General features: G+C 41.5%; 1 protein-coding gene across 2 annotated transcripts in view; it reads right to left on the bottom strand.

Moving 5' to 3' along the window:
- Window positions 1-863: 863 nt before the first annotated feature.
- nemp2 (nuclear envelope integral membrane protein 2) overlaps window positions 864-12,353 on the bottom strand; it is an 87,667-nt gene continuing 76,177 nt past the window's right edge. For both annotated transcript variants that reach the window (XM_038789148.1, XM_038789149.1), the window contains exons 8-9: window positions 8,431-8,592; window positions 864-2,738 (exon numbers count right to left, since the gene is read on the bottom strand). In XM_038789148.1, the coding sequence (XP_038645076.1) occupies window positions 2,543-2,738; window positions 8,431-8,592 (358 nt within the window). In that variant the 3' untranslated portion in view covers window positions 864-2,542. The remainder of the gene's footprint in view (window positions 2,739-8,430; window positions 8,593-12,353) is intronic.

Genomic DNA, 12,353 nt, shown 5'->3' with positions numbered 1-12,353 from the left:
TTTTACTCAGCAATTCAAATAAACTTGTCAATTTTTACTGAATATACATACAAGGAACTAGAAAACATCAATCTTAGAGAAAACCAAAAGCCTAGCCTAATCACCTAATTAACTCAGGATGAAACTACTAAGATTGCATTGATAAATGGTTGCATTTTTAAAATCCTCCAGTTGTCCAGTTCATTGAAATCGACGGGAAATGCTGTTAAGGTAGTAATTTTGAGTCCCTCCATAGGAGGGAGCTGTTACCTATAAAACTTTTCACAAGAATGCCTGCTCATCTTGCTCACTCCAGAGCTTGCACTTTAACCGTTCTTAGCCACTTGGAAGAAACACAGGCTACCATTTCATCTACCCTGAGAAATGGTTCTCGCCAATACGTTCAATCATTTTTTGGTTGACAGGAAGAAACTTATACATGTAATCACTTAATATTACCAGAGCAAGTTATATCATTAAAATTGCATTCTCTAACAGCCTCACATTAATTGAACCGGCATAATCATTACTGTACATTCTTCAAAATCAGATACTTATGAAGCATGTAGTACAATTGAAAATAAACTCTTCTCACAAACTATGTCAATCTTTTCAGGTCAGTTAACATCACTAGATCGACTAACTGTAGTCTTAGTTTGAAATATGAAAAACAATTGTGGTTTTTTTTAATAAACAGTATATCAATTGGGAGTGAAATCCTTAGATTCTAAGGATGGAGACAGCTGATTAAAATCTAAACTTAAAATGTGCTTGAAGGAACCCAACAGTGACTCAAATATTTGTTTCTCCCATATGTATCAACTTACTCATGAAATGACTTTCAAATGGTTTACATTTAGGTAATAATAACCTATATTTAGGAATGCAATCATGAGCTTTTATTTTACAGGATGAAAAATCAGGTGGAAGGTGAACTTCCCAAAGAGGGAATAAAATGGGCCAATTGTCAGCAGAGCATCTGCCCCAAATGGACTGCAATTTCCACTTTTAACTTTGCATTTGAGTTTAAGCTGATTTCTTGAGGAATTCCTGATCAAAAAGTACAAGATTATTTTTTTTGCTAGTTTCCACCCTTCCCACCAAAAAGAAAAGTTCAAACATGCTTAAATGCGCACAATCATAAAATAGTTTTCTATGCACAATTCTCCACTGCAGACATCCAGTCAACATAAGACAAGGTGCCTGTCCACAGGGGGAGGATCAAAAATGGGAAAGTAAGTTAGCTCTGCCTACAAGAAAGTACATTTAAAGAATATAATCCTGATTTAAGACTCGTAAAATGCCCTGTTTAGTACAATTTTATTCAGAGCACTGTGACCTAGACCAAGTCCCATCTCAAATTGATTTTCTTATAAATCTTCATAAAAACAGACCTTTTTACAAACCTGAGTTGGACATAGAATTAAACACAGTAACATTATACTGCTCAATTGAAATCTACTTCACTAAAATGTGCGCACTGAAATCAGTTACATGATTAATGCTGTATGTTTAAATACAATAATTATCTCACATATTAATCTAATCTGCTTTGTTTTCGCAATTTAAAAAATGTCTATCCTGGACAAAGAAACAATATTTATATTACAACGTCGCGTTCCCATAAATATCGCAATTAACCTAACCTGCAGTTTCCACCTCAGTTCCACAATACTTGCCTTCGAGATTTGTCATGTGGAGCTGCTTGCTACACAAACGGAGGACAGGATGGTCTGAACTGCTGATTATAACCAACCCATCAATACAGCCCTGCAATTAACTGGCTGGGGGTTGGCAATATCAACATCAAATGCCTAGTTTTCCTTGTTTCCTCATTTTCCAAGATTAAAAAGACAAAGTTCTCATTAAATGGAAGGAAGCCAACTGGGCATTGTAAAAAGACTACAATGTCTGAGACTTAAGTCTGCAGCCATCTATATTAAAGATGGTCGTCTTTGTGCTTGTGATGTAGATGGCCTCATTTTGTCTCAGCTGCAACTGAAAGTCTTTCAATAATCAATTGTAGTGCCGTCAAAGATTAAATTGCCCTGAATCAGATTTTTCATGTTAACATTCATCTATTCCTTTCAGCAAACCATCTAAAGAATAGGTCACTACTCCAGAATGTGGCTGGACTGAGATCTAGGTTTCTTACTTCTTTAGCTACTTTATCATAGACTCACAAATCACAATGAACTACTTAATCAGGAATAGGAACAAAAATCTCGGTACTAAAGCTTACAAAAATTGCTAAACCTAAACCTGGGAACAGCGCTAGAATTTTTGTTCTTCTAATCACTGGACAAGTCATCAACTAAAAATTACTCACTAGCATTATATTCATGTAGTGCAAACTTTGCTTTAAAAAAGTCAAAAGTCAAAGTGTCTGATGCATACATTATGCAGCACAATTCAATAGATCCTTGGTCTCCTTTTGTGCATCAGAGATAACCGGTCAGCAACACAGTACTCAGGCATTTCTGGCACTGTATTTTGTCACGTTAGTCAGTTCCTATTCATAACAACAGCTCAGAATATGCAGCGAGATGTGAGTGAGGCAAGATTAATTCATTATTGCATAAACTTCATGTTCTTCACCTGCAGCCATCACTTCACCATTCTCCAAGACTAAACCATTATTCTCCTCTGGGATGAAGAGTTGAGCTTCCAAAAAGGAACCTCCAATTCCATATTGTTGATCGTGGTTCTGCACTTCCTCTTGTGTAAGATGATTTGCTCCTAGGATGAAGTCTGCAAGTCTGCAAATTTGAATGAGAAGATTAACAGATTAACTGATCAGATACATAGCAGATTACTGCAAATTAGAATTTGAGGGCCGTAAATTTAAGCTCAGCTTTCACTCTGTACTACTTCTGTAGGCAACGGTAGCAAAGACGATAACAGCTATCTGGTTCCTCCAAATCCCCAGTGAACTATAGATCAATACTAGTAATTGATGTGGTGAATTTTGTGGCAGAAATGGCCCTTCCCTATGGATTGATTTTACCAGAGGCGAGAGGCAAGAGAAAGGCGGCCTGAAATTACAAAAATAAACAAAAATAACATGCAATATTTTGCATGATTTATCTCATTTTTTGTACCAATCATCAACATGCAGGGGCAGCACGGTAGCATTGTGGATAGCATAATCGCTTCACAGCTCCAGGGTCCCAGGTTCGATTCCGGCTTGGGTCACTGTCTGTGCGGAGTCTGCACATCCTCCCCGTGTGTGCGTGGGTTTCCTCCTGGTGCTCCGGTTTCCTCCCACAGTCCAAAGATGTGCTGGTTAGGTGGATTGGCCATGATAAATTGTCCTTAGTGTCCAAAATTGCCCTTAGTGTTGGGTGGGGTTACTGGGTTATGGGGATAGGGTGGGGGTGTTGACCTTGGGTAGGGTGCTCTTTCCAAGAGCTGGTGCAGACTCGATGGGCCGAATGGCCTCCTTCTGCACTGTAAATTCTATGAAACATACATAACAATTTTGCTTTTTACCAATTATTTTGTCATTGAAAACAATGTGTTCCATTCACACAGAAATGACACATTTTAGATAGAGGATCTGGATCGGCGCAGGCTTGGAGGGCTGAAGGGCCTGTTCCTGTGCTGTAATTTTTCTTTGTTCTTTGTTCTAGATACTGTAATTATCTTTAAGTTTCAAATAAATGGATAACTATTAGAACAGAACTGTGAGTTGCATTCAAATTCATGCCTTACAGTGAATCTGATGCCCATGTCCGGGGCAAAGAATAGCAAATGTGCATGCCTCGGCAAATATCTGGCTGCTCTGAATGTGCAAGTATTACCAGAACAATAAATCATCTTAAAGGATTGCTACCAGTTATACAAAATTACATCCTCAAGTTTAAAATCCTTTCAGAAACTATAATAAAAGAATTTGCATTTACTATGAAAACTCCTGCTTTTGTCATCAGCATAACTCAGTGTTTCACAGGTAAACAAATAGTTTTGATGTGTCGCCATATCTTTGTAGGTAAATGTGTACACAGTTAGCTTCTTACATACTCAAATTACATGAATGACCAGTTGGTCTGTTTTTTGTACTTTCGGCTGAGATATAAATGCTGACCAGAAGAATGCAATGCTTTTCTTTGGCAGAATGCCATGAAACCTTTTACAGCCACTTGAACGGACAAAACTCCAGTTTAATAATCATCCAAAAGAACATAGCACTCGCTCCCTTTTAACACCACGTTATTTTTTATCTTGTTTATCTTGTCCCTCTTGTGCTGAATACATCAGCTGCATGGAGAGCTCATTTCAACTGTACCAAACACCCTTTGGTATCTCAGCCATGTATGTGCCCATCCTTCAAGTATGAGCCCCAATGAAAGCTGACAAACTATTGAGAAACATGGGCCATCACAATCAAGCCCAATCTGTCTCCAGTAGATGCCTCAAAAGTAGCAATCTCTGGATTGCTTCCAGCGTCACATGCTAGCAATTATAGAAATAGGAAGTTAGTGCTGCTGAATGCATGGCCGGAAAGATGGTGCAGGACTTTCCTTGGATCAAATTTTGGGGAAGGTGGGACCTGCACAAATTGGACATATTGTACCTCAACAAATCCGGGACCAATATCTTGGTGGGGACATCTGTCAGTGCTGTTGGGGAGGGTTTGAAATAGTTTGGCAGGGGCTGGGAACCTGAGCATAGATTCAGAAGCGATACAAAACTGGATAATAGAAGGCAAAATATTAAGCAAGCAGAGAAAGTCGAGAGGACAAAGGTTGGAAAATAATAATAAAGTTGTTTGGTGATGTTTGTTATATACTGTAGTGCAAGGAGTCTGCTGAATAAGGCAGATGAACGGAGGACACAGATAGACACTTGGAAGTATAATATCATAACCACTACTAAAATGTGGCTTAAAGAAGGGTGAGAATGGCAGCTCAATGCTCCTGGTTGCAAAGATGGAATAGAGGGAAATCTAAAAATTAGGGGTGGGGGTGGTCACAGTATTGGTTCAAGAAACAATCACAGCTGCAAGGAGGGAGGATAAGTTAAAAGGAGCATCAAATGAAACTATTTGGGTTGAACTGAGAAACAAGAAAGCAGTGATCACTTTTAGCCACAGATACCAAGGGGAAAGAGTGCTAATGGCAGTCCCCAGAGAGAACAAAAGATGTGAAAGGTCAAACAGCAGGGAAACAGAGGGCAGCACGGTAGCATGGTGGTTAGCATAAATGCTTCACAGCTCCAGGGTCCCAGGTTCGATTCCCGGCTGGGTCACTGTCTGTGTGGAGTCTGCACGTCCTCCCCGTGTGTGCGTGGGTTTCCTCCGGGTGCTCCGGTTTCCTCCCACAGTCCAAAGATGTGCGGGTTAGGTAGATTGGCCGTGCTAAATTGCCCGTAGTGTCCTAAAAAGTAAGGTTAAGGGGGGGTTGTTGGGTTACGGGTATAGGGTGGATATGTGGGTTTGAGTAGGGTGATCATTGCTCTGCACAACATCGAGGGCTGAAGGGCCTGTTCTGTGCTGTACTGTTCTATTCTATGAAACTTCTGGAAATATACGATAGACCCTAAAACAATCATGTGGAATTAGAAGGGCAAATATGTCAATAGATTGCTGAGAAGTACAGAAACAAAAGGGCAGTCACAATAGGGTGGGATTATGAGCTTCTTAATATTAACTGATAATGTCAGTGTGAAAGGTATAGAGAGTACAGAATTCTTAAATATATTCCCGAGAACTTTTTTTTAGCCCGAATGTAACAAGGCCCAACAAAAAAAGGGTCAGTTCTGGACTTTGTTTTAGAGAATGAATATTAGGCAGGTGGGAGGGGTATCATTAGAGTATTTTTCAGCAGTGATCATAATTCAATTAAATTATAAAATTGTTATGGAAAATGATAAAGATAGACCAAGAGTAAAAGTTTTAAATTGGGGGAACGGTCAATATTTCTAACCGGAAATTTGATTTGGTAAAAGTGGATTACACTTGATTTCCTGGCGAAGGGGCAGAGGGTGGTCAGTCTCAGCAGCAACCTGGGGGGGGGGGTTCGGGGCTGGTTAAGGGGGCTTGTTTTTGCGACGGTGCGCTTGTTATTTTCTTCTTTCTTGTATTGTTGTTTGTTATTATTTATTATTCTGTTTGGGGGGGGGTTCTTTTCTTGTTTCGGTGTAGAACCACACCTTGTCTACTTTAACTGTGGGGAGAAAATTTGTTGTTGAAAAACTTGAATAAAAATTATTTTTTTTTAAAGTGGATTAGAAACAGTTACTTGATGTCGTCTACATAGAATTTAGCAAGGCTTTTGACAAGATCCCACATGATAGACTGATCAGAAAATTAAAAGCTCTTGGGATTCAAGGGAAAATGGTATGTTGGATCCCAAAATTAACTTGAGGCAGGAAGCAAAGATTTTAGTCAATGGTTGCTTTTGTGACTGACAGGCAGTTTTGCAGGATTCAGTATTGGGTCTCTTCCTATCCGTGGCATGTATCAATGTAGTGGGTATGATTAAAAATTTTGCAGATAATACAAAAATTGACTAGGTGATCGATAGTGAGAAGGAAAGCTGTAGATTGCAGGAAAGGTATGGAAAGGCTGGTCAGATGGGCTATAAAGTGGCAACTGAAATTCAATCCAGGGTAAGGAAGTCATTCATTTGGGAAAAACAAACAAGTGATGACAAGGGAATGCACAATAAATGGTAGGAATCTGAGACCCTTAAAATGTGTGTCTACATATTCCTGAAGATAAGGTGGTTAAGAATGCACATGAGATTCTGTTGTGCATTGGCACAGGGTTAGAACAGGAGATTATGCTACAACTGTAAAAAGCACGAGTTAGATGCTTGGATAAAGAGGGTTCTGGATGTCCTCGTATACAAATCACAGAAAGTCAGTATGTAGGTGCAGGAGGTAATAAAGGAAGGCAAATGGATTAGAATATAAAAGTAGGGAAGTACTGTTGCAACTGTATAGTGCATTGGTAAGACCGCATATGGAGTACTGTGCACAGTTTTGGCCCCCTTACTTGAGGGAGGATGTAAATGCATTAGAAGCGGTTCAGAGAATGTTCATTAGATTGATTCCAGGGATGAAAGACTTGTCTTAAGAAGAGATATTGGGCAATTTAAGTCTATGCACCCTGGAGTTTAGAAGAATGAGAGCAGATCTAATTGAGGTATCTAAGATCATAAAGGAATTGACAGGGTAGACTTGTTTCCTCTTGTTGGACATTCTAGAATGAGAGGTCATAGTTTTAGGTGAAGGGGTGGCAGGTTTTAAACAGAAATGAGGAATTACTTCACTCAATGGTTTTTGAATCTGTAGAATTCCCCACCCAAGAGTTCAGTGAACACCAGAACTTTAAGGAGAAGATAAGATAGGTTTTTAATTAGTACCGGGATGAAAGGTTATGGGGAGCAGGTAGGAAGGTGGAGATGAGGCTGAGATGAGGTCCTCCATGATTGCATTGAATGGCAGATCAGGCTTGAAGGGCTGAATTGGCTCCTCTTGCTCCTTGGTCTTATGTTCGACCACAGTTAGAGTACTGCTGGACACTGCATTCCAGGAAGAATGTGATCATACAAAGAGAGAGCACGGAAACAATTTGCAAGGATATTGCCAGCATTGGAGAATTTTAGTTAAGAGAAAAATTCAATAGACTGTTATCTTTGGAACTTGTGGAGGCTGAGGGGAGATTCAATTGAGACGTATAATTTTATGAGGTATCTAGATGGTGCACATTAAGGAAGGACACATTTCTCAACAAGGGAAAACATCCACTCCTAGTCAACCCTGTCAATCACCTTTAGCATCTTATATACCTTATATATCTCCTCTCATTCTTCCAAACTCCAGGGTGTATAGACCTAAACTGCCCAATGTCGCTTCATAAGACAAGTAATTCATCCCTGGAATCAATCTAGTGAACCTTCTCTGAACTGTCTCTCAGAGAGATTAATAACCAGAGGGCATATCTTTAAAGTAAATGGCAGAAGCATTAGAGGGGAGTTGTGGAGTACTTTTCCATCAGAGGGTGGTGCAGGTCGCAAACTTGCTGCCTATGGTAGAGGCAGAAACGGACCATATTTTAAAAAACATTTTGGATATGCATGTGACGTGTCATGACAAGCTGTTTGTCAGCTGACTGTCACACACACCCTTCCCCCCATCACTGGATAGTAACAGGGAACGAGAATCCTTCCCAACATTCCTTTCCTGATAGCCCCTTCCCCCACAAAGGTGTACTGAAGCCCATTCGAGCATGCCTGTAGCTTATTTAAGCAGCATACATCCAAAATCAAACTTGAGGTTTATTAGTCTGTATAGATTAGCTATTCACTCATTAATCAGCAGGGAGCTCCCTTTACAATTTTAGCAACGACCTGTGCAAGTGAATACCCATCTGACTGTAGATTAAAATGGATAACTAAGGAAACGGATTAGTTTATACAGGAACAGTGATATGGTACTACCTACTTCTTTGGAGAACTGACTTTTGAGACTATTTCCCATGTCGGAAAATCCTGACTCTTGCAGTATCTGCGCAGTTCCTCAAGAGACTTCATAGTTGCCATATCAGTTTGTTCCTTGTACTCATCTTCAGTAAGGAAGCGAACATGTGGCTTTTTAATCAATTTCCTGTATTAAAAAAAGCATTTTTAACGGCGAGAAGCATGACCCTTTTGCTCAGTAAACATCGACTGTAATGTACAGGAACAGAATGTATTTGATGGTTTCTTCCATTAAATTACCTCCTTATCCTCTTGCAATCTTGTTATGAACATTCCCTCTGACACACTGTAGCTCTATCCTCCTCTAAAGTTCACATCAGTGATAATGTGCAATTCTGGTGCTGGCTAATATGTAAGAAAATAGGTTGTACATCCTTCACCCATTTTTCCCAAAATAAGTTTTGCCCAGGATCCTGGCTAAAAATTCACAGAAATAATTCAGAGTTCCAGTATTAGGATTCAGATCTAGTGGCGCAGAGCTTCTAATATAGCTTTCACTGTTGAGCAAACAAAATGTTTTGCGTGTTTTCTTATTGCAATGTCACAACACACCATTTTATTTAATCACAAAGAATGCAAACATGTACTTGCAAAGGGAATTTCAAAATGGAACATAAGATTTAAATTTTTTTATTACTTTCTAAACATAGGAAATTTAGTTGCAGTATCAAAATATTTGACTGGGATGTTAAACAAATAAAAAATTCAATTTTTATGTACAGTTGTCACTTCAACGGAACCTGCAAAGGCAGATCTTACAAATTGTTCACTTGATTTTGCTGCTGTTCATTAGCAATGGGCCATATGAGAACTTTGAAGAGTCAGAGAGAATGTTCTGTGGACGGAATTTAGTCATCCCAACAAGTGTCCCAATGGTGGCCCAGGAAGGGGCACTCGCAGTGGTAACATCATGCAGGCTGGAATTACATCAATGGGAAAGAGCACCTCCCACTGTTCCTGGGTAACTGAGCGGAGGACGTGCAGGGCGACATCGCTGAACCATGGGGCCATGCATTATCTACACTAAACCATGTGGCTGAATCTGGGGCTCAGGGTGATGATCCTGTGGTTCCTATCAAACTCTTAAACACCATTGCTGCTGGCTTGTAGATACTGCAGGCATGTCTGGGTGCTACTTAAAAATGGCACCTAGACCTCCAATCCTGCCAGGTGATGGCATGTTTGGAGATTCTCGTGCTTGAACAAGGAGGCCTGGATGGAGTTTGCAGCAGAGGCTAGCTGCTGTAGGGTCCACAGGCACATCAATAGGGTCAGCAACTCTTCCAGCGTGAATATGTCATTGTTGTTAGAACAGTGTTGCTCCCAAAAGGGAAAGAAGCAATGTGTTGCAGTGTGGGGAGGGACTTAGGTAAGTGGGCAAACGAAGGGCAAGGCGCAGGAGCAGATGCATCCCAATGTTTGAATGCCTGTGGGCCAAAATTAGCAGGCTTATTCTTCCATCGTAGTACAAATGCTGCTCACCAATGTTTACAGATGCACCATAGAAAGCATCCTATCTGGCTGCATCGCAGCCTGGTATGGCAACTGCTTAGCCCAAGACGGTAAGAAACTACAGAGAGTTGTGAACACAGCCCAGTCCATCATGTGAACCCACCTCCCATCCATTGTCACTGTCTACACATCCCGCTGCCTTGGGAAAGCGGGCAGCATAATCAAAGACCCCTCCCACCTGGGTTACTCACTCTTCCAACTTCTTCCATCTGGCAGGAGATACAAAAGTCTAAGAACACGCACTAACAGGTTCAAAAACTTCTTCCCCACTGTTTACAGACTCCTGAATGAACCTCTATGGACTCTTCACACTCTCTACTGAGTAGTACTGAGGGCAGCACGGTGGCGCAGTGGGTAGCATTGCTGCCTCACGGCGCTGAGGTCCCAGGTTCGATCCCCGTTCGATGAGGTCCCAGGTTCGATGCACATTCTCCCTGTGTTTGTGTGGGTTTCCCCCCACAACTCAAAGATGTGCAGGCTAGGTGGATTGGCCATGCTAAATTGCCTCTTAATTGGAAAAAATGAATTGGGTACACTAAATTTTTTAAAAAGTGCTGCACTCCGTATACTTTACCCCGATGCCTGTCTATGTATTTACATTGTGTATTTATGATGTACTGTGTTTTTTTTTCTCATGTATGGAATGATCTGTCTGGACTGTACGCAGAACAATACTTTTCACTGTACCTTGGTACACTTGAGAATAAAACTAATCCAAATCAAAGTGCATTAGATTGGAAGTGTGGATGAGTTATTCAGGAGGCCTATTACCTGTCAAACAACTATATTCTGATGAGCAAGTCAGTTGTCCATTGAGTGGAGGCTCATTTTAACCTTCTGTCTGCTGGGAAAAATGGCACATAATACCAAATTATGTGCAAAAAGGGGTGGAGCAATGCATACATTGAGACATTTACATCTGTAAAGAGATGGCGCAATTGGCTGGAGTGTAGGGCAGCCAGGCACTTGTGAATCAGAGGTGCAGGGAAGAGTGAGGAGGCTTGAACTTGGTGTCTACCACTGAGCAGAAAGAGTCAAGCACTGGAGAGATGAGAAGGAGGATTGTGTTGTGAACACAATTCTTTGTGCTCTCACACAGGTCCTTCCAGCTCCATCATCTGTGATCCTGCAAATGACATCTAAGGAGGAGTGTCGAAGCCTGATGGTGTACTGTCACATCTTTAAGTTGCACCCTCTACCATGCAGATGCCATCACCTCAGTAGGTATGCGACTGTGGTCAAAATTCAGGTCACAAATCTGCTCAGCACACAGACATTTTACAGTAGTTAATGGAGGCAGTGTCAACTGAGGGACTTGGCAGTTTGAGGACATTTAGAGACCAGGCCTATGCTGAACCACAGGCTGATGACATGCCTCTCATGACAGCCAGACTGAACTTGCTGTAGATGCAGCGACAGGAAGGGGAACATCTGGCAGAGCTGCCAGAGGTACTCTTTAGACAGGCTGGGTGATGGCGGAGCTCATCTGGGTCACGGGTTCTGACATGTCTCAGGTGGACACGTGCTTGGCTACCTCCTTGGTTGGTGACTGCCATGGAGAGTCCAGGTTCAGCAACTATTCAGTGGCTGCCGATTATGTGGCCTGCAAGCCATCACTCTGACCATGGACTGTACACAGCAAGAGGGAGAATGAGATGCAGGGATTTGTCTCCAGGTGCCCCTGTTCCTCCATTGGTCCAGGAGGTGCCATTTCTGAACAAGAGGGAGGAGAAAAGTCAGCCTGCCTCTTTTGGGGACCCTCCAAAAGTGAGCAGTTGCTCCTCAGCCAGTGATCCCACGCCAAATAAAGATGCACCTGCACCTGTGCAGGAGCCACTCAGCATGCCGGGATCCCTTGGGTCTCGGCCAACCAAAGAATGTAGCCTCCATCCACCTCAGTTACAGGTGTCAATGTCACATCACGTTGTTGTAACAGTGAGCATAAAATAAGAGGATGTAGGTGAACAAGCGTTGACAGCTGTTCAAACTTTAGATTGCATCAATGTTCGGGTGTGATTAAATAGCTTTGTTCACTTTATTCGTGTGAAGTGGATGGTCTTGTTGTCGGGACCTGATTAACGGTACGATGCTTGCAGAATAAGTAGCAAATCTATATGGGTGAAGGCAATGGCAAGGATGGAGTGGCTTATTGAGAACAGTGTGCTGCTGCTTGCAGTTGGAGATACAAAGGTCCTCGAGCTGATGGTTTCTCAACATGCCTGATGGAATCTATTGAGAATGAGGGACTCACAATTATCTGTTGTGCAGCAGATAACTCTAATCCTGGAGAATTTGAGGCATTGAGTTCCGTGAGAGCAGTTCAGGTAGCGGAACCTCGTTTTTAATAGTCTGATGATTGTCTCTGTTGCCTCATGA

Source organism: Scyliorhinus canicula, chromosome 2 (genome assembly GCF_902713615.1).
Source record: "Scyliorhinus canicula chromosome 2, sScyCan1.1, whole genome shotgun sequence".
Classification (NCBI taxonomy): Eukaryota; Metazoa; Chordata; class Chondrichthyes; order Carcharhiniformes; family Scyliorhinidae; genus Scyliorhinus; species Scyliorhinus canicula.
Note: the sequence above shows the minus strand (reverse complement) of the source record. Positions and strands in the feature narration are given on the sequence as shown.